General features: G+C 42.0%; 3 protein-coding genes across 3 annotated transcripts; 2 read left to right on the top strand and 1 right to left on the bottom strand.

Moving 5' to 3' along the window:
* Positions 1 to 535: 535 nt before the first annotated feature.
* LOC134177557 (zinc finger C3H1 domain-containing protein-like) lies at positions 536 to 12,603 on the bottom strand. The gene is made up of 24 exons (XM_062644336.1): positions 12,324 to 12,603; positions 9,464 to 12,264; positions 9,076 to 9,324; positions 8,683 to 8,820; positions 8,519 to 8,619; positions 8,261 to 8,392; positions 8,082 to 8,203; positions 7,665 to 7,781; positions 7,463 to 7,604; positions 7,173 to 7,301; positions 6,475 to 6,979; positions 6,323 to 6,398; positions 6,164 to 6,266; positions 5,816 to 6,014; positions 5,609 to 5,706; positions 5,349 to 5,447; positions 5,175 to 5,273; positions 5,068 to 5,122; positions 4,832 to 4,936; positions 4,671 to 4,768; positions 4,477 to 4,584; positions 1,256 to 1,295; positions 1,139 to 1,201; positions 536 to 1,040 (listed from the first exon to the last, which is right to left on the bottom strand). The coding sequence occupies exons 1-24, from the start codon at positions 12,484 to 12,486 to the stop codon at positions 900 to 902; spliced, it is 5,883 nt and encodes a 1,960-aa protein (XP_062500320.1). The 5' UTR covers positions 12,487 to 12,603; the 3' UTR covers positions 536 to 899.
* On the top strand, positions 2,416 to 4,189 carry LOC134176928 (uncharacterized). Its single transcript, XM_062643611.1, has one exon. The coding sequence runs from the start codon at positions 3,227 to 3,229 to the stop codon at positions 3,956 to 3,958; it is 732 nt and encodes a 243-aa protein (XP_062499595.1). The 5' UTR covers positions 2,416 to 3,226; the 3' UTR covers positions 3,959 to 4,189.
* Positions 12,604 to 12,784: 181 nt separating the features above from the next.
* On the top strand, positions 12,785 to 21,109 carry LOC134177558 (kinesin-like protein KIF16B). Its single transcript, XM_062644337.1, has 12 exons — positions 12,785 to 13,041; positions 13,099 to 13,146; positions 13,980 to 14,256; positions 14,743 to 15,002; positions 15,359 to 15,514; positions 17,568 to 17,726; positions 17,787 to 17,870; positions 18,445 to 18,676; positions 18,950 to 19,016; positions 19,073 to 19,185; positions 19,247 to 19,638; positions 20,292 to 21,109. Exons 1-12 carry the CDS (start codon positions 12,856 to 12,858, stop codon positions 21,015 to 21,017), a joined length of 2,700 nt encoding a protein of 899 aa, XP_062500321.1. The 5' UTR covers positions 12,785 to 12,855; the 3' UTR covers positions 21,018 to 21,109.
* Positions 21,110 to 21,447: the final 338 nt, after the last annotated feature.

Raw genomic sequence — 21,447 nt, 5'->3', positions numbered from 1 at the left:
CGCGGCCACGTCTTTTGTTCGCTCGCAACCGAAATCGGCACGCACACTTGGCACGCAAAGGAAAAGGTTTGCGTAAAAAATTAAAAATTAATGCACCCGGCTCCCTCTCGAGGGATCGACCCGCGCGTCAAATTTCTCGTGACGCAAACGCTACACATTCCAGTTCATTCGAACACACGCCCATACCAGTCCTGTGTAGATCGCATGTGTCGTCGTCCTTCACAAATCTTCGAGCGATCAAATATTTCTTTCCGACGGAACTTACGCTTTTGTTTCTATCTGAATTCTGATTGCATTTGCACCAAATTCATCCTACACGTGTTCTGTACCAAGCGCTACACGGGCAGTGTGTAGATTTCTATTGAAAAAAGCGCGAAGACAAGATTCGAATTCATTCAGTACATACGGGACTTCGCAACAAAGATTGCACGTGACGTGTCAACACCAGAACCCTATATAGACAGTATCTTGAAGTACGAGGCATGGATCTAGCTAGTACAACCTACATCTCGTAATACGATTGTGTTGAGTGATATTCTATATTATTTATATATTTGAGCTTGCTACTTCATCTTCAACACACTATATGGTCTCTGTAGACTACACACTCTACTATACAGCATTACAAAACTAAGATTACTTATGTTCTAACGCAAGTACACCTTCTATCAGTTACAGTCTATATCTCCATATTGAAGCTCTCTCCTCCTCCCAGTCTCTTCTTCTAATGACGACAGTTCATTCATTCAAGTGTCCGTTTGTGTTCCTCTCTCTCCATCGCAGATCAACAACAGGGTGATACGTAATAAAATAGAAAACAATAGAAACAGCTGGGACCCTCATCCCTAACCCCAAAGAAAAAGAAAAAGCACAAAAAGATAAACAGATGCTTAACATCTTCACGAGGTAGTCGACACCGTCGCTATTCCATCTAATACAACACCTACATCCTTGGCACGGCCGACTAGATTGGATAAAAGTGAAAGTTCCTGCTTGTCTGCATTATCCGTGTCCACTTGACTTGCTTCAAATTTGAGATACTAACAACACACAACCATCACGTTAGTCCATGATCATCTCAACAAAGACATGCAACCGATGATCATCAAATTAGAAATGAAATAAAAGTAATCAGTGCCTGAGTCCAGAGAGTCGATGATAAAGGAATCGATTTCAAAGCTTCTTTGTACATCCAGCGAGCCTAATGAAGAGTAAACACATTGTGAAGACGAGAAAGAGAGGCAGAAGATGTTACCTCTCTGACTTTTCCTTTAGCACATTCAATAGCAATGGCACTAAAAACAGACACGACACCTAAGATACTACAGTCATACAATACAAAGTTAGTTAAGAGAGATGACAAACAAGGATGAGGATCAAACAAGATAAACTACAGTAAAACAACTTGGCAATAAAAATAAAGCAAATAATTACAATCAAACAATCAGACACAGACAGAGACTGGCAAAGCAAATGACAGACAGACTGGCCAACTGACACAAACGTACAGACACTCATTTGCTCCTCTCTGTCTGTCTGTCCATATCTTTGCCAATCATATGTCTGTCAATCAAAAGTATATGCATTCATATACAGAGTAACCATAGGACATGTACATCTTGCAAGACGTAACAGAGACAGAGACATGGTGTTTCTTTACATCTCTGGACACATACTAAATCATTATAAAAAGTAATAAGTAAGAAAGGGTACAATACATACTATATATATATATATATATATATATATATATATATATATATATATATAGACAAGAAAACAAAATTAATAAGACAAGTGAGAGATATTAGCTGGTAGGGAGTGGGACAAGGTAGACAAGTAAACACACAAACATAAAGAGCAATGCTCGTTTATTACAAAGTACTCTGAAATATACATCATGAACTATAAGATCTAACATACTCAGTCTTGATAAACAGACAAACAGGCAGACTAGTTTCAATGTATGAAATATATGTATTAAGACAGACAGACAGACAGATAGACAGACTTTGTCTCCATCTTTGAATGACAATTTGGGAAATGCTCCAAATCTTTGTGATTTGTCTTTAAATCCTGTGAAGCTTCAACAACGAATTAGTCAAGGAATCGACAAACTAAGGGCAGATTTGATCTTAGATGATGCAAAAGGTGCTAGAGATGCTGCCAGGTTACGATCTCTACAAGGAAAAGGTGCGGGAGCTTGGTTAGAATCAGTCCCTACTTCAGATAAGTTCGCAATGAATAAGAATAAATTTCAGATAGCGGCTTTTCTGAGACTAGGACAAGCGATGCCTTTCAATTCTTGTGTAACACATTGTAACTGTGGCAGGGAACTGGATGCTGATGGTTACCATCTCCTTACTTGTAAGCTTGGTGGAGGCCCTGTGTGGGAACACAATAATCTTGTAGCAGAGTGGTGTCAGTGTCTCAGGGACTTGCAACTGCATCACAAAAAAAGAACCTAAGAATCAATATATAGACAGCGAAGACAGATAAAACATCATAGTATATGATTCAGGAATAGGTGCCAATGTCGAACTCGATTTCTCTGGCATACCCATTTAGTAGCGACACAGTGGTAAGAGCATCGAGAAAGGACAGATTTGCAGCTGCAAAAAGAAATAAATATTCAAATCAACAGCATCAAGGGTCATGCAAAGCTACCTTCATTCCATTGATTTTTGAACATTTTGGTTGTTGGGGAGAAAAGGCAGACAATTATTTGAACCAGCTGGCCGAGAGATTGAGAGATGTAGAAAGTGGATCAAGTGAAGCACAATTTAGAGGACAATGGAGAAAGAGACTATCAATATGCCTTCAGAAGTCCAATTCCAATGTAATATTGAGAAAACTTAGAAGAATTGCAGAGGGAAATGAATAATTGGACGACAATGAAAGAGACATTCAGAACATCATTCATTAGAATTTTAGTATTCAATCTGTATGTCTCAGTAGATGGACATTTAGCTTAGCAGTTTTACCTATAGTGTTCTTGTAAAATTTTGCTTCTTGTGTTCAATAGTGAAAGAAAGACAGACAGACAGACAGACAGAAAGCATTTGATCACTCTTGCTTTCAACAGATAATGTCTCGAAGATCTCGGCCGATATTCATCAAGCTGTCAAGTCTACTGGTTGTGATGATTGCCAACGTCTAAGCGAGTTTGTCAAACAGCTAGCCAAGAAATTACAACAAAAACTATCTAGTCAACTACACGAGGCAAATGCAAATTCCTGCCTGGAAACTGCAGATTTCACAATCAGATAGAGCTGCAGCTAAATTTAGATTAATAAGAGGAAAGGGAGCTGGTTCATGGCTGGAAGCCATTCCTACTGAAGAGATTCTTGCACTGAAACCCGACAAATTTCGTTTGGCAGCATGTCTGAGGTTGGACATACCTGCACCTTTTGTCAACTGGAACATCCAGTGTCAATGTGGCAACTTGGCAGATGAATATCATCTTACATGCAAACATGGAGGTGGGCCTGTGTGGCAACACGATGAAATTGTAAATGCATGGAGCACTTGTCTACATGAATTAAACATTCATCATGAGAAAGAACCTCGACATCGTTACTCTGGAAATGAGAATAGACCAGACATAGTTGTGTATGACTCTTGGTGTAGCTATGACCTTGATGTAACCATGGCTCATCCTTTCAGCCAAAACACTTTAAAGCAGGCAGCTTTAGAGGAAGGTTTTGCTGCAGCAAGAAGGGAGGAAAGGAAGATGATCAAATACGAAAAACAACAACTTGCTGGCAATACATCAAGCCTCAATTTCACTCCTCTGGTATTTGAACATTTTGGAACTTGGGGATCAGAAGCTACCAACTATTTAAACACACTAACCAGAAGATCAAGAGACATTGAAGGCTATATAAATGAAGCTGACTTTAGGAGGAAATTTTTGGAGGAAAAAATTCTCAATAATCTTACAACGATGCAACGCTAAAGTCATCCTCCACAAGCTGACACATGTCTTCCCTGGAGAAGTAGATGAGAACATATACAATAGAGACTATCAAAGTAGCTTGCATTAAACTAAAGCTGAACTCAGTAGATTGCTTGTATTTAGTGTTAGAAATGTAACGTAGAGTTTGTGTTTCAATGAAATTGACAGACAGACAGACAGACAGACAAACAGACAAGAGAACAGACAGACAAGCTGACAGACAGACAGACAGACAGATAAACAGACAGACAGACAGATAAACAGACAGACAGACAGACAGACACAGACACAGACAGACAGACAGACAGACAGACAGACAGACACACACACACACACACACACACACACACACACACACACACACACACAAACACACACACATACTGACGAACAAATGACAAACAAATGTCAAACAAGTGAGCATACAAATTCATCAACAAAACAATATCAACATGTAGCATTGACTCCAGATGCTGCATGAACTTGATACAACGACAACAAGCCAAGTATCACTCTACATTGTCCATAATCTCAATGAAGTCGGGTGAGTCTGTAAAGCCGCAGCAAGACACGACTGAGACGATGCCATCGAAGTCGGATGAATCTCATGCTCAACATCACACAACCTGACACACACAACACACACAAACCACACAGTCGTGTGATTATGTTACACACATCCATCCATGCTCCACAACGAAGGTTCACACACCTCGCTATCAATTCGATGTTTGACGAAATGCTACACTGTTGTTCAAGATACAGCAGCCGATCGGCTGGCTCCATACAACTCATCAGCATCTCAATAACCTGTACAACAACCCTGCAACCGGATCTTCTCTAAACGCATTGCTAATGATGCGAGTGATGGACCTGATTGTGTAGACTGTAGTCCAACCAGTAGTCGACACAACTGTGAGGATAAGAACACTCGATGGGCAATGTTGAGAGACACATTGTGGCCGAATCACAGAATGACTAAACAATATAATGTTTGCTTTGTAGATACACACATGTAATGTATTGTGAGATGCATCCCTCCAATACAATAGTCTAGTGTATTGTGAGATGCATCCTTTCAATACATAAGCATGTCTGCATGTCTTCACCTTCATGTCATCCGAGCCTTCATCTAGTGCTTTCTTCCAATGCCAGCAGATGCATCTATACACAAGATGATCACTACAAGCAATGCTTGAGTAACTGTTTGCTTAACTCTTTCCAGATTGTCTTCAGAGCTGATCTGCTAGTCAACGAGGCAATAACAGAGTTGAATGCTTCACTTACATTCTCATTGTTCAGTTCGACCAATGAGCTGTATTAGATAATAGATAGAAGTATGGAAGTTCAATGAAGGCATGAGTGCTAGATGAGCTTCACACATACATACCAATAGTTTAAAGCAAGGTAAACGGCTTCTTCTTCAGTTAACGTGATTTTCATTTGTGGCCAATCAATATTGTAAGGTACAGGAAGGTGGAGAGCAAATCTACATGTAAACAGTTTTTAACAAAACTAGATGGACAGATAAATCACATAAACAAGATACACACAAGTAACCACAGAAAACGACTGAGAAACAGACAGACAGACAGACAAAAAAGACCAACAAATCAACTGACAGAAAGACAAATACAACCACAAGACAACCTGTAAAGCAACTGTGGTGACAGTGATTGTGATGGCACGTCCACAAAGCAACTGCAAATACATGTAGTAAGCAACTCAACTGCTTTCTCCTTCTCACCCTGTGTACAAAGTCTCCATTAACAAGATGCCCACATGCGTGCATGCACACACACACACACACACACACACACACACACACACACACACACACACCACACCACACCACACCTGCTGTAGTTGCAACTGCACCAAAGCATGATAAAGGACAGGAGAAAATGGACAAGAAACGATTGAACTGTTGTACGTCTCCATTGCTTTGGTAGGAGAATTCATGTCACACCACATTTTAGCAACACATAGCCAGGAATCTGCAATGTTTGGTAATGAATTGAGAAGCTGCTGAGCAACCTCAACTGCTGCATCATTCCTATACGACAAACATCGTAGTCTACAGTATAAGATGCATCTCTCCAATACAATAGTCTAATGTCATGTGAGATGCGTCCCTCCAATACAGTAGTCTAGTGTATTGTGAGATGCATCCCTCCAATCTAACAATTCCAATCACATCTTTACTTGTCAGCAGCAATGTGCAGTCCAATAAGATTCATATAGAGACCAACACAGCCCTTCCAATCGTCGCCTACCATATTCCCATTCTTGCAAACCTCAATAGCATCTAAACAATTCAAACAACTAAAATAATTCAGGGAAACACAAACACAACACACTAACAACATAAATCCTTGACAAGTGATGCATAGCACAACTTCCAGGTTTTCGACCGACTCCAAGGAATCACAAACATCTCCTACAACAGAAATCATAACGACAATTACAAAAATAAATCAAATAATTAAACAAATTATTAATATCAATGACTCAACCTTGTTTGCAATCTTGGATGGGTTATCAGAGATGGAATCAAACATGACGGATGGCAATACACTAAACGCTGCAACGTGTACGTATGCAAGCCATCCAACACAAAAATCAGCAATAACCATCATTGACCGATCAAACTCCTTCAAGCGATCAACAAGCGTCTTCTTCGCATCGTCCACTCTCCCAGTTAATACATTCACTTGAGCTTCATACATTACTGTCTCCAGGATCCGATGTGAATGTGTGGCATCAACACCATCCAACCCTTTCAGGAAGTGATAGACGTCCCTGATGACTGACATTCTTCCTTCATATGTTTCTGTGTTCTGCAGGCAGCACCAGTAAACGGGAAACGTCGGGCAAAACTTGGTTGCTTTCTGTGAGATGCGTGAGAGCTCTGATGTCTGATCTCTCTGACTGTAGACGTGAAGGTAATGCAGCCAGATGGGTTCTGATGAGCGATTGCTCTCAAGAGCTTTGGACAAGATGTGAAGACCTTGGTCAACACTGAAGGAAAAGACAAGTGAGGCACTGATAAACAGACAAACAAACAAGTACACAAATCAAACAAACAAACAGACCTACAAACACAGACAAATAGACACACAAATTAACAGACGCACACGTGTGTGTGTGTGTGTGTGTGTGTGTGTGTGTGTGTGTGTGTGTGTGTGTGTGTGTGTGTGTGTGTGTGTGTGACCTCTTGTGTTGTTTCATCTTCATGTCTGCCAACTGTATCCACATAGCACTGTTACTTGGATTGTTTTGTAACAAACGTTTGATCTCCTCGGCTGCTGAGTCGATGTTGCCAAAATACCGATCATCATGACTGAAATGTATAAATCATATGTTTTGTAAGCTACACATGAGGAAAGGTGGCCAGACAAACAAACACACAAGCAGACAGACAGACAGACGGACAGACAAACACACCACCAAATGGACAAACAGACAGACACCCACACACAAATTCAACAATAAGATAACCACCTTGTTTCTTGTGGCAATTTGTTGGCTACTTCCATCACTTGATGTACAGGCTTTACAGCCAACAGCGACACCATGGAGCTGTACGACTCATCCTTGCTGCCATCTTGTCCAGCACTTTGAAGACAAACATGAAATGGATGCTCTGCACAAAAAAACTCAACAATACGTGTAATAAAGTTGATATCAACCATAAGATTGATACGTTGTTTGAGATGTTTGCTGACTTTCACAGACATCGTCTTATGAAGTCCCTTTGGTTGATCTTTGCCGCTCGATTGGTTCTGATTGTAGTGGCCACAGAACGCTTGAACAAACTTAGCTGTTGTGTAAAGAATGTTGGATCAGGATGTGAGATTTCAGCTTCTTTGTAAAGATTGTCTGCCTGTATACTTGTCTGTCCATTAGTCTAAAATCAGTCTGTCTGTCTGTTTGTTTGTGCATCTGTCTGTCTGTCTGTTTGTTTGTCCATCCATCTGTCTGTGTCTGTCCATGTGCTTGTCTATCCATCTCTTTGTCTCTCAATCCTCTCTCAACGAGTCCCTCCGTCTGTCCATCTACCCACCCATCCATCCCTACCCACAAACTATCTAATCCACAAACCTCCTTCACACCATCTCACCCATTTTTGATCTTCTCTCTTTAGTGCTGTCTTCCTTCGTCACTCCTGCCATGCTGGGAGCAAAGTCAAGCAGCTGCACGAGACTTTCCTCCTCCGACAGTTCAGTAGACTGTAAATGAAGCCTAAACAACACACAACAGTCACACATTTGCATTACAATACGCACAACACATCAACACCATTTGCACGTCTCGTCGTTGCACTTCCCATTCAAATCAAACTGACACAATGTCCGATGGCTGTCCCATCGTCTAGCGAAGACGGCAGACGAGTAATCAACTTGTTGCTGTTGAGAGAAATACGGACTGAGCCTAAAGGTAAATAAGGAAACACAATGTGACACAACAGGAGAACACATATGGAATCTAAGTGATAGATTTGTGCAACTGTTAGTCTAGCTATTAATCTAGTTGTGGGTTTGTGTTGTTTGTCATCACCTGTATGATCTGAACACAGTCAGAGGACTTTCATATGTGACAAACTGTTTGCTTGTTGAGATGGACACGTCACCATCTGTTGGTCGGTTTGATTGTGTAAACTAGTAGATCATAAACACAATGAATGTGAGGATGTTGTGTGTACTGATGATTGGTGCTATTACCAAATGTTGTGTGATGGATTTCTTTAATTTTGTTGAGATACGTTGTTTGTCTGATGGTAAAGTCAAGGGATTGTGAGTTGCCAATGAAGTGATGACTTTGTCAATAACAGATGAGATGTCTAGAGGACTAATGGTTTCCTATAAAATAATGTAGTTGTGATGAGATGATCTGTACATAAGATTATTGTATTGGAGAGGTTTATCTCTCAATATACTAGACTATTGTATTGGAGAGATGCATCTCACAATACACTAGACTATTGTATTGGAGGGATGCATTTCACAATACACTAGACTATTGCATTGGAGGGATGCATCTTACAATACACTAGACTATTGTATTGGAGGGATGCATCTCTCAATACATTTCAACTAGACACCATTATGGTATACCTTCAACTTCCTCAACATTGCTGGCTTGACTAACGATCGATTTTCTGTTGTAGCATCTGTTTCTGAGCTATCTGATACCTGCAGTCCTACTGCCCAATCTTTCAATGATGTCATCACTTGTCCACCCCTTCTAACATTCACTTCAACTCTCGCAATTGTCTCACGTTGTTCTTCCTTCAACGGCTTATCCACAGAGACTCGCAGTGCCTTAACATTGACAAGACCTTTCTTCATGTGATTTACAGCATCCTATAAATACAAACGCAATAGCAATCATTTCATCTATCTGTCTGTCCAGTCTGACCGTTGACCTGTCTGTTTGTCTGTGTGTCTGTCTGTCTGTGCGTCTGTCTGTCAGCTCTGTCTACTTTCCACACCCCAAACTCACTTTCAGTTCTTCTCTCAACTTCACCACTTTATCAACTGATCCACTCAGCAGTGTGTTCTCAGCTACTAATCTCGTACACAATGCAGCCACCTCCATCTCACGCATCATCCGACTACTCACCCTACTCCCCCCTTTCTGCACTTTCACAACCTCACCTTTCCCCACACTCACCCTCCTGCCTCCTCCCACTTTTCTAAACATAAAATTCTGAGCTCCAGTCTGTCGTCTGAGGCTTGACACGTTACTCGATGCTTGTTGATTTCTATTAGCACCGACTTTCGATTTCTTACTGATCGATTTCGTTTGATCTTGCTGCTTCCTCTTCCTTTCTCGGTGAAGAATTTCAATCCTCAGTTTCTTGTATTCCTCCAGTTTGTCCTTCGGCAAGTGAGCAATGCTGTCAGGCGTGGTCGTTGTGGCTGACTTTCTAGCCGACTTTGCTACTGGAGTGATGCTCCGGTCTGACACCTTTCTCAACTCTTTGAGCTTCTCTTCGAGGCTCATCCCCACGAATTTCATCATGGCCAACTTTTCGGCTTCTTTCTGTTGCAAATGCTCGACTTCTTCCACGTGGACGTCTGAGTCTGAGTCGTCGTTCGCGCTCACTTCAATGATAAAGTCACCTTTCTTTGGGACCATGCTCGCCTTCAGAGTCGTATTCTTTCGATTTATTTTCTGTGTTGTCTGTCTCTTTGTTTGTCCATGTAAAAACCGTGGTTTTGAACTACCTTGTTTACTTTGTGACTTGACTATTGGTGATGCTTGTAGCTTGGAAACTGTTGTCCGAGGTTCAGTTACAGACTTCACTTCCGGTTTAGACACTAAAGCTGTTGTTGTCGTCTTTGTTGTCACTGCAGATTGTGTCTCTGCCGGCTGCTTTAAAGTCTGCTTTAGATCAGATGAAGGAGTTTGTGTTGATTTGTTTGGCACATTGTGGGTTGATCCACTCGTTTGGTTTACTGTTTTTTGACTCACTGTTTGTACAGACTTCAAGAGTTGCTGTCGCAAACGCTCTTCTTCGTCCTCTCCATTGCTTTCTTGCATTGACTTTAACAGTTGTTGACGAAGCCTTTCTTCTTCGTCATCTCCTCCGTTGCCGCCTTGTGTGCTCATATCCGTGTCTCTTGTTACTGTTGTGTTGTCCATACACAACGTCCCTGTCTCAAGGAATGCAGCAACGTCCCTTTCAAGTCGCTCTCTCATGTACTGTTGATCTGCAAAAGTCTCATTTGATGTTGATGTTACGGATGTCCTTGATTTAGAACGAGGTTTCTTGCGTCTTCTGTTGCTGAGAGTTCGTCGTGTTGGTACTGAACGTGAGCGCTGATAATCACTTATCCTTCTCGCTGACGATTTTCTCGACTTTTGTCTATGCCAAGTGTCTGATTGTTGGCTGTCTGCGGCAGCTTCTTGTTCATCAAGCTTCTGTAATTCTTGCTGTAAGAGTTGCTTCTTCAACTCCAAGTCCTCACAATCTTCGTACTCGTCGTCACCTGATGCTATCGCTTTCTGCTCTCTATCAATATCCGTACCTTCAATCACATCATCACTTGTTCTCCTGTTAGCTTCTTGTATTACTGTTTCTGCTCTGCTGTCATCTATGTGTTGTCTCTTATTCTCTTCAACACGTGCGATTTCCTGATTACAAGTCGATGATAAAAACTCTCCCATTGAGTATTCACTCTCTTCTGTCTTATCATGTGTAGACGTGCTGGCTGGAGTGACAACAGTTTCTTTGTTTTTCTTCTCTAACTCTGTGATAAGAACAACATCTTCCTCTCTGGTTTGCTCCTCCTTGTTCCCCAACAAATCCAATTCATCACGATTTCTCGTTGATGTCAACACGGACGTCTCTTTGTCACATTCAATCAGAGATTGAGGCTTGTCTTTAGTTTGTTCGTGTCTTTGATCTGACAAAACTTCCACACGTCTGACTGCTTGTCCAACATCCTGCTGCCTTCTCTCATGTCTGTAATCCTCTCTCACTGTCATTCTGCATAATCGAGGATCGCGATCTTGTCCACCTGATTTCACACACAAACTTGACGAATGTCTATAAACCGTGGGCGTGGCCAATGTCTGTTGACCAAGATATATGATGTCGTCTTCAAATGAGGTTGACGTGTGTTTTGTCATATCAATTTCACACGTGCCCCCTGCAGCATGACCACCTCTCTGTGTTCTGTCGCTAGATTTCCTTGTCACGTCACTATCAAGTCTCTCTCTCACAACCCCAATCTGTCGTCTCATATCACTACAAACTGTAAGCAATGGTGTCGTCTGTGCTTTATTCAACCGGTTGCTGTTTGATCCTCCACTCGATCCTCCATCTCTCATCTTCCTCATGGCATCTGGCTCTCTGTTCATCCACATTCGACTGTCATACTGCCTTCTCCAACCAACATACCCGCCTCTCTGACTCTCATAACTCTCCCTCCGATTTCCTCCTCTTCCGTACACCGCTTGACTTCCCAGTCCCACATCTCCAGACATGTTCCTCCCAGGAAGCGTCGGCGCACTACCCAAAATACTAGCCGGCCTCGCAGTCCCGACAAGTGCCGCAACCGGCCTCAACCCCCTCACTTCCGGTTTTCCCATCACATTCCGGATCTTACGCGGAGGTTCAAGCGACATCTGACTTCGAAGCGAATGCAGCATCGCAGCCGAGTAGGGTTGACGCTGTTGACTCATGCCTCTGAGGCTAGCAAGAGATGTGATGCGGTCAATGGCCATAGCGGTCGGTGTAAGCGGCCATGTGGCACTGCTGACCGGCACAAGAGGCGGAGGACGCTGCATAGCGCCTAGTTCATCAAGCCAGAGTACAACAAAGCGTATGGAATGTACACACGTTGCGTTTTACCTGCGAAGTTGAGGCGACCCGGAAGCGCCGATTGGGCCCCCGGTACGACAGCGCGAGGCGGTACGGTGCTCCATAAGAGTGGTGGCGGCGTCACGTTGCGCGTGCCGGAGAGACCGGGACGAGATTGCGACGTCTGCCCTCGAAATCTGTTCCAGTCTGTCATCTTTATACGGGAACTAAATTTCTTTGAAATGATAATGATTATACGGGGTATTGATTGTTACTCTTTTGTTTAGAACTTTTACCCAACGTTAACTTAATTAAATTTATTGTGGGTGATATAGTGTGGAGAGTATTTAGTTAATTACTGTAATACAACAGAATACGTTATAATACGGTATATATTAATTAGCAAATAAAATATCCCGTATAATGGTTTATTAGTTATTAACAATTTTTTATATAATTTATTTTTATAATAAAGATAATTATAATAAAATATAAATAATTTATTTGTTATTAAACTATCCCGGATAAATTATCCCGTATATAGAGTGAGTGTCAGTAACAAATATCCCGTAGGCTTCTGGTGATGTCACGTGACGTCTCGATGTCTGCCATAAAAGTCGCCGTTCGTGTTCGCCCGTTCACCGAGCGCGAGTCGACGCGAAAATCGAAATGCGTCATATCGATGAGAGACCGCCAGACGACTCTCTCGCTCTCCGGGACGTCGCAGAGTCGAGAAAACGAGCCCAAACGCTTCACATTCGACTATTCTGTGAGTTGAACGGATGCTGTGACAAGGGTTTGTGTTGGAAATAATTTTTTGTTGTAGTATTGGTCGTTCAGTGATTCAGATCCGCACTATGTATCACAGGAGAAGGTCAGTCTAGTAAGCCACGCCTATAGACTCTCGTTGGCGCCTAATTGAGCTGTTAGCCTGTGACTGACTGACATTATGGAACACAATGTGTTGATTATGGAAACATTTTATAGTTAGTAGTTTAATGTATTGTGAGATGCATCCTTCCAATACAAGTTTAATGTATTGCGAGATGCATCCCTCCAATACAATAGTCTAGTGTATTGCGAGATGCATCCCTCCAATACAATAGTCTAGTGTATTGCGAGATGCATCCCTCCAATACAATAGTCTAGTGTATTGCGAGATGCATCCCTCCAATACAATAGTCTAATGTATTGTGAGATGCATCCCTCCAATACAACAGTCTAATGTATTGTGAGATGCATCCCTTCAATACAATTGTCTAATGTATTGTGAGATGCATTCCTTCAATAGAATAGTCTAATGTATTGTTACATGCATCCCTCCAATACAATAGTTTAGTGTTTCAGCACAGTTCTTTGATTCTTTTGATTCCAACGGAGAACCTCTCACTGAAACAATAGTCTAGTGTATTGTGAAATGCATCCCTCCAATACAATAGTCTAGTGTATTGTGACATGCATTCCTCCAATACAATAGTCTAGTATATTGAGAGATGCGTCCCTCCAATACAATAGTCTAGTATATTGAGAGATGCGTCCCTCCAATACAATAGTCTAGTGTATTATGAGATGCATGCCTTCAATACAATAGTCTAGTGTATTGTTAGATGCATCCCTTCAATACAATAGTCTAGTGTTTTGTTAGATGCATCCCTTCAATACAATAGTCTAGTGTAATCGAAAGATGCATTTTAATTTGTATGTCAGGTACACTCTGATTTGGGACAATTGGTGTTGGAGTCCGTGTACACTGGATATAACTCATGCATATTTGCTTACGGCCAGACTGGATCCGGCAAGACGTATAGCATGATGGGTTGGAATGGTCAGCAAGGCCTTGTGCCTCGAATATCGCAAGAGCTGTTCACCAGAGCGGAAGCAGGAGATCAGACATCAGTCAATGCTGAAGTTAGCTACTTGGAAATTTATAATGAGAAGGTCAGAGATCTCATGATTGACAGTGGAGTGAAACACAATTTGAAAGGTAAGTGAGCAGTGAATTGAGACAGAAGTTTGGTTTTTAGTAGTCTAGTAGTGTGAGATGCATCCCTCCTATACAATAGTACTGCTTTAGTGTATTGTGTGATGCATCCCTTCAATACAATGCTCTAATTTATGTGAGATGCATCCCTCCAATACAATAGTCTAGTGTATTGTGAGATGCATCCCTTCAATACAATAGTCTAGTGTATTGTGAGATGCATCCCTCCAATACAATAGTCTAATGTATTGTAAGATGCATCCCTCCAATACAATAGTCTAGTGTATTGTGAGATGCATCCCTCCAATACAGTAGTCTAGTGTATTGTGAGATGCATCCCTCCAATACAATAGTCTAGTGTATTGTGAGATGCATCCCTCCAATACAGTAGTCTAGTATTGTGAGATGCATCCCTCCAATACAATAGTCTAGTGTATTGAGAGATGCATCTCTTTAATACAATAACTGAAAACACATTGTATATTGTAGTTCGTGAGCATCCTCAATCTGGTCCATTTGTCGATGGTCTTTCCAAGCACATAGTAATGTCAGCTGCTGACATTCTTCGTCTCATTGAAGTTGGCAACAACCACAGAACGACAGCCGCGACTCAGATGAATGACGTGAGCAGCAGATCGCACGCAATAGTAACGATTAATTTTACACAAGCAAAAATGGAAGATGGCATTCCAAGCGAGACAATGTCGAGAATAAATCTCGTGGATTTGGCAGGCAGTGAGCGTGTAGAGGTAAGGTATAGGAGTCTGTCGTTTGTTCTATTTTCTGTTATTTGCCTTATGGTAGTGGTGTGTGTGTGTGTGTGTGTGTGTGTGTGTGTGTGTGTGTGTGTGTGTGTGTGTGTGCGTGTGTGTGTGTGTGTGTGTGTGTGTGTGTGTGTGTTGTGTGTGTGTGTTGTGTGTGTGTGTGTGTGTGTGTGTGTGTGTGTGTGTGTGTGTCTGTGTCTGTGTCTGTCTGTGTGTCAGTCTGTTTGTCCATCTGTCTGTCTGTGTGTCAGTCTGTTTGTCCATCTGTCTGTTTGTCTGTCTGTCTGTTTGTTTGTCTGTTTGCTCGCATGTCAGTCTGATGACTTTGTATAATGTTGAAGTCGTCTGGAGCAACAGGAGATCGACTAAGAGAAGGATCGAACATCAACAAGTCGCTCACTACACTCGGACTCGTCATATCATCTCTTGCTTCTAACAGCACAGCAGCATCCAAACCAGAAACCGAAAAGAAGAAATTTGTACCATACAGGGACTCGGTTAGTCTCTAGTTGTCTTGCGTAATGGACATCTGGACAGACACATAAACAGACAGACAGAATGACAGACAGATAGACGACAGACAGACAGATAGACAGACACATAGACAGACAGACAGACGGACAGACAGACAGATAGACGGATTGTTTTATTCTTTCCCAAACTATAAATGTAACAATCACAAAATGAAAGCATCCTAAACATTAACAAAAACTACTGAAATGTCTAGTGCTGAATATCTATCTCTGGATAATTATAGAAATCTGTCTACGCCATCTTGTCCTGAAGTCGGCTTCAGTACTTCTGCCCTCCAAATCTTTTGATTTCTTTGAGAGTGAGTTCAGGAAGTTATTGGCCTCCTGACCCCAGAACCCAAAGTGTTCAATGACCAGGGGAACTAAGTTAGGTGTTGTGCCATCCTGAACTGACAGAGCTTCGTATTTGCTTTTCTTTCTCATCTCACGCCTCTCAGCTGCATAGCCTGCCTCTTTAGATGCTCCATTTAGAATGTATTTGCTCCAAGGGTGATCCATGCTTACGTCCAACTCTGTGCTTGATTCATCGTCCACCAAAATATCGGGGCGATTCTCACATTCTGTATATTGTTCTCTTGGCTCTCTGCGATGATACCGTTGGAGCTCGTTCAAACAACTGCACCATCCTGACACTATAAAATCGTGTTGCCAGACTGGTCCTCTGCCAAACTTGTAGGTGAGAAGACGATACCCAGTTCCATCCAGTTCTACTCCACATTCACATTTGTTTATGCATGACTTAAAAGGCATTGGTAGACCGAGCCTCAGAAAGGACGCTAGACAGAAATCCTTTGCAATAAGTGCGTACCTATCTGAGGATGGTGAAATGCCTCTAACCAGCCACAGACCCTCTACCTTGAGCAGAACATAATCTTGCAGCATCCCTTTTGTGAGGTGCAGAAGACAGACAATGAGCTGCACTCAAGAGGCCAATTTCCAAGCTTAGATTTTGCTGAAGCTTACCCTTTGTAGCTGAAAGGGTTGACAATGATTAAGGCCTCGGTGTTTCATCATCTCCTAATCTAACTGGAGGCAAGGACTTGACAGCTGAATGAATGTTGAAGCCAAGTGAAGAGGATGTGGAATCGTTTCCACCAGATCTTGAATACGTTGTGAAAGTGAGGAAAAGCGATTAGGCAAATCTCTGACAGGTTGGGCCCATGAAGAGACGTATGCCGAGCATTTTCTTTTGTTGACTTCAGACAAGCGCCAACCCACCCAATTTGATGTTTAATTAATGAGGCTGGATTCCAGGTGAAATCATCAATAGAGCCTAAGCCCAATATCTGGACAAAGGTAGACCGGGTCATGGCATCATGTAGTTTTGCAACATTCATAAGAATAAGGAGACACACATCTAGCTAAGTGGTTCATCCGAGTCACGTGGCAAAATCTTAGCAAGAGAGTTGCACTCTGAAGGCACCTCAACTTCATGAGCTCTGAGCAAAGAGCGTGACCTGAATTAGCAATCTCGGAGCGTCTAGTTTGCTCAAACTGGTGGCAGCCAATGGGAATCCCTAGAATCTCTGTGCCATGTGAGACCACAGAAACAGAACCAAAAGATTGTACAGAATCTGACGTATTGAACAACTCGCACTTTTTCTCGTTGACTGTTAAACTGACATCTTTGAGTGATGACTGAAGGTCAGATATGAATGGTTGCATATGAGCAAACTCACCAACTACAAAGAGATCATCTAGGTAGGTAGGCGAGGACAGTCAGTTTGTTATGATTTTCCTGTACTAAAAGCTCCCAAATGGGCTGCAAAGCAGCAGAGAAGAGGAAAGGGCCGAGGGGATCTCCCTGGTGTACTCCTTCTTCTGGCTTAACAATGACGACGTAACTGCCCTTGACATATATGAGAGAGCTAGCATTACTGTACATCTGGCATGTGTGACAATAAAGCTCAGGAGACATATAGACGACAGACAGACAGGCAGGCAGACAGAATAACAGACAGACAGACAGACATTCAGTAATTGATTAATATAAATTAACTTATGATCTCACTCGTAGGTGTTGACCTGGCTGTTGAAAGACTCACTCGGCGGCAACTCGAAGACCATCATGTTGGCCGCCATTTCACCCGCAGATATCAACTATGGCGAAACACTCAGCACGTTGAGATATGCAAACAGAGCAAAAAACATTGTCAACAAACCTGTTGTAAATGAGGTGAGATGATTGTGTTGATTGTTTAGCAGTGACAACATTGTGTGCGGCTTGTTTTTGTAGGATCCAAACGTTCTGTTGATTCGTCAATTGAGGGAAGAGATTATAAAGTTAAGGGCCATCATTGCAGATCAAGGACAGACACAGGTGAATGTCGATCGAGTTTCGTGACTTTGTAGACGTGATAGGCATACTGTACAAGCAGGTAGATTTACAACAAACCAGTGGGTGGGTGGGTCGGTGGGTGGATGTGTGTGTGTGTGTGTGTGTGTGTGTGTGTGTGTGTGTGTGTGTGTGTGTGTGTAGGTGGCAAGTGAATGGGCAGATTGGATGGACAGACAAAATATAGACATACACTAGAGTAAATTAATTCTGCAGATGTGCATGGACAGACAACTGACATACACACGTGATAGTAGAAACTGAGTAAGTGTGTGTGTGTGTGTGTGTGTGTGTGTGTGTGTGTGTGTGTGTGTGTGTGTGTGTGTGTGTGTGTGTGTGTGTGTGTGTAGGTAGGCTTGTAGGCAGCAAGTGAGTAGGCAGATTGGTATCACTGGATGGACAGACAAAATACAGACATACACGAGACTAAATAATTCTGTGGATGTGCATGGACAGACAACTGACATACACGCATGCGATAGTGGAAACGGTAAATGGACAGACAAATTACAGACATTGTTACATGAGGTTACATTATTGACAAATTTCATACATTTAGACACCTAATCGTTTGCTACAAACTCGCTTGAGTGAGAGCACGGCACTAATGGAGACACTGACACATGAATGGGAAGACAAGTGGTCGCGCTCTCATAAGATACTGCAACAAGGCTCACTGGCATTGAGCGATAGCGGTGCACGTGTGAGGGTCGAGTCGGAACGGCCGCACCTTGTTGAACTTAGTGCGTCGCCATTGACGACAAGCATCACGATATGCAATATTAGAGATGGTGAGCAGGGTGTGTGTGTGTGTGTGTGTGTGTGTGTGTGTGTGAGTGTGGCCTGTTTGAGTGTCTGTCTATTTGTTTGTCAGTCAGCAGTCTGTCTATTCATCTTTTCATTTGTCTGTCTGATTGTATTTTGTTTGTGTATCTGTCTGTCTGTCTGTCTGTCTGTAAATCCAGTTTCTGTCTTTTTGTCAAGTTGTCTGCATGTTTCTCTACTTATTTAGCTGCTCATCTGCCCATCTACATGTGTGCACGTATACTCATTTCTCTTTCCAGGAGTTACAACATTTGGGTTACCATCCTACTCACCAGACATCGAACTAACCGGAGATGACATAACAGAGTAAGTCTGTCATCATTTCTATCGCTCACGTCAATACATCAATCCATTTTTCACAGATTACATTGCACTATGGAATACAACGACGACGTTGTCTTGCTCAATCCACAGTCGGGAGCGATGTGTAGCGTCAATGGCAAGAGAGTAACAGAAAGCATGCAGTTGTCTCAAGGTAACATGTTCTGTCCACGTATTTTGTGTGTGTTGTAGCTGATGGGTAATTTCTGTGTCAGGTAATGTTGTTTCTCTCGGGCAATGGAACATATTTCGGTTTCATCATCCAGCTGAGGCGGAACGACTACGAAACAGTTCAACACACGAGAGACAACTGGCTAGTGTGTTTACACCAGAAAGAATGAATTTAGAGACTAAACAGGAGGAGGAGATGAAGATTGAGAAGCAAAGACTTGAGGAGAAGCAGAGACTTGAGGAGAAGCAGAGACTTGAGGAGAAGCAGAAGCTTGCAGAGCAAGAGCAACTGCAGAAGAAGAAACAATTAGAGGAAGAACTTCAGCAGTTGAATAGTTCATTGCAAGGGGAGAGAGATGCATTGGAGGAACAGAAAGTGAAGTATTTGTCCATGAGGCAAGAAGAAGAAAGGAGACTTGCTGCACTCAAAGAAGAGGTGAGGCAGCTGCAATAGTCTGATGTATTGTGAGATGCATCCCTCCGATACAATAGTCTAGTGTATTGTGAGATGCATCCCTCTAATACAATAGTCTGATGTATTGTGAGATACATTCCTCCAATACAATAGTCTAGTGTATTGTGAGATGCATCCCTCCGATACAATAGTCTAGTGTATTGTGAGATGCATCCCTCTAATACAATAGTCTGATGTATTGTGAGATGCATCCCTCTAATACAATAGTCTTAGTGTATTGTGAGATGCATCCCTCTAATACAATAGTCTGATGTATTGTGAGATACATTCCTCCAATACAATAGTCTAGTGTATTGTGAGATGCATCCCTCTAATACAATAGTCTTAGTGTATTGTGAGATGCATCCCTCTAATACAATAGTCTGATGTATTGTGAGATACATTCCTCCAATACAATAGTCTAGTGTATTGTGAGATACATTCCTCCAATACAATAGTCTAGTGTATTGTGAGATGCATCCCTCCTACACAATAGTCTAATGTATTGTGAGCTGCATCACTTCAATACAATAGTCTTAGTGTATTGTGAGATGCATCCCTCCAACACAGCCCTCTAATATATGAATATACGATACATGCATCATTTCAGTACAAAAATATTGGAATTGCTTTAGGTAACAGAGAAAGAGTATCTGCTCTGCCAACAACAAGAGAAGATCTGTGAGCACGAGCAAACATTACAAAATCTCTCATCACGATCATCCATCATCAGACAGTCAACTCCAATTGCAACACATCCTGAAAACGAATCAACCACAACCACAACGGCAGTGGCAACAGCAACAGAAGACACAGAAAGAAACCGACACTCAACAACACCGGAGGATCTCGACAAGCAGCATGAGCAACTAGAGCTTGAACAAAAGTTACCCGAGCTTCAACATCAGTTAGAACAAAGGAAACTATCTACCCCAACTCGACAACCAAGCATGGTGTTTAAATCAAACATGCGAGAACATCTCTCAAAGAAACACGACCTCAGTAAGTTACCACAACTAGAAGTGACCGAAGATGGTATCTGTAGAGGATTTCTCATCAAGCAAGGTGAAGTTGTCCGAAACTGGAAGAAACGCTACTTCGTCTTCAACCCATGCAATCGTACTTTTACCTACTACACCGACCATACACTCAAACACGTGAAGGGAATTATATATTTTGATGCAATACAGAGGGTGTGGTCGGAAGACAAAACCAGTGTGACTGACTGGTCACACAAATTTTATATAAAGACAATCCAACGTGTGTATAATATCCGAGCTCAGACAATGGCCACGATGAAAGCGTGGATTGACATCGTGGAGACAACACAGATTGACAACGTTTCTATACACAAGTCGTAGCAGGACTACCAAAACTATCAATATTAACCCGTAATATTGTGTGACATCAATCAACTGTAGCCAATGAAATATTATTGCCTGATTTTTGTTGATATCGTTTCTACGTTTGACAGTGTGAATGAGATAGATTCTTGAGATACTGTGATGACTAAGCTTGACACTTGTTGTTGCATGAAGACTGTTGCCCTGCTAGGTGGCTGGACATACGAGGCTGCTGTGATCTAGGGCTCTGGTCAACTAAAGTCTGATAAGATTGACATGCTAAAAGTCTCTACATCGTCTCAATTATCAATAAATTGTAACAAAAGTTACAATAACAACACAAATCAATTTGAAAATATTAATGCCTCAGAACCCAGACTTCTAAATGTGTTGCACGTGGCACACACCTTGCACGTGATGTGACTGTAACGCCAGCCATTCATTCCAC

This window comes from Corticium candelabrum, chromosome 3, assembly GCF_963422355.1.
Source record: "Corticium candelabrum chromosome 3, ooCorCand1.1, whole genome shotgun sequence".
Lineage (NCBI taxonomy): Eukaryota > Metazoa > Porifera > Homoscleromorpha > Homosclerophorida > Plakinidae > Corticium > Corticium candelabrum.
Note: the sequence above shows the minus strand (reverse complement) of the source record. Positions and strands in the feature narration are given on the sequence as shown.

Coding starts and splice junctions, on each gene's coding strand:
- LOC134176928 (XM_062643611.1), top strand. CDS start 3,227: ATGCAAATTCCTGCCTGGAAACTGCAGATTTCACAATCAGATAGAGCT.
- LOC134177557 (XM_062644336.1), bottom strand. CDS start 12,486: ATGACAGACTGGAACAGATTTCGAGGGCAGACGTCGCAATCTCGTCCC. Junction 7,782..8,081: donor AGAGAGAAGATCAAAAATGG/GTGAGATGGTGT, acceptor TTTACACAACAG/CTAAGTTTGTTCAAGCGTTC. Junction 5,123..5,174: donor CTGAAGACAATCTGGAAAGA/GTTAAGCAAACA, acceptor TCTTGTGTATAG/ATGCATCTGCTGGCATTGGA.
- LOC134177558 (XM_062644337.1), top strand. CDS start 12,856: ATGTCACGTGACGTCTCGATGTCTGCCATAAAAGTCGCCGTTCGTGTT. Junction 17,727..17,786: donor ACAAACCTGTTGTAAATGAG/GTGAGATGATTG, acceptor TTGTTTTTGTAG/GATCCAAACGTTCTGTTGAT. Junction 19,017..19,072: donor ACCGGAGATGACATAACAGA/GTAAGTCTGTCA, acceptor CATTTTTCACAG/ATTACATTGCACTATGGAAT.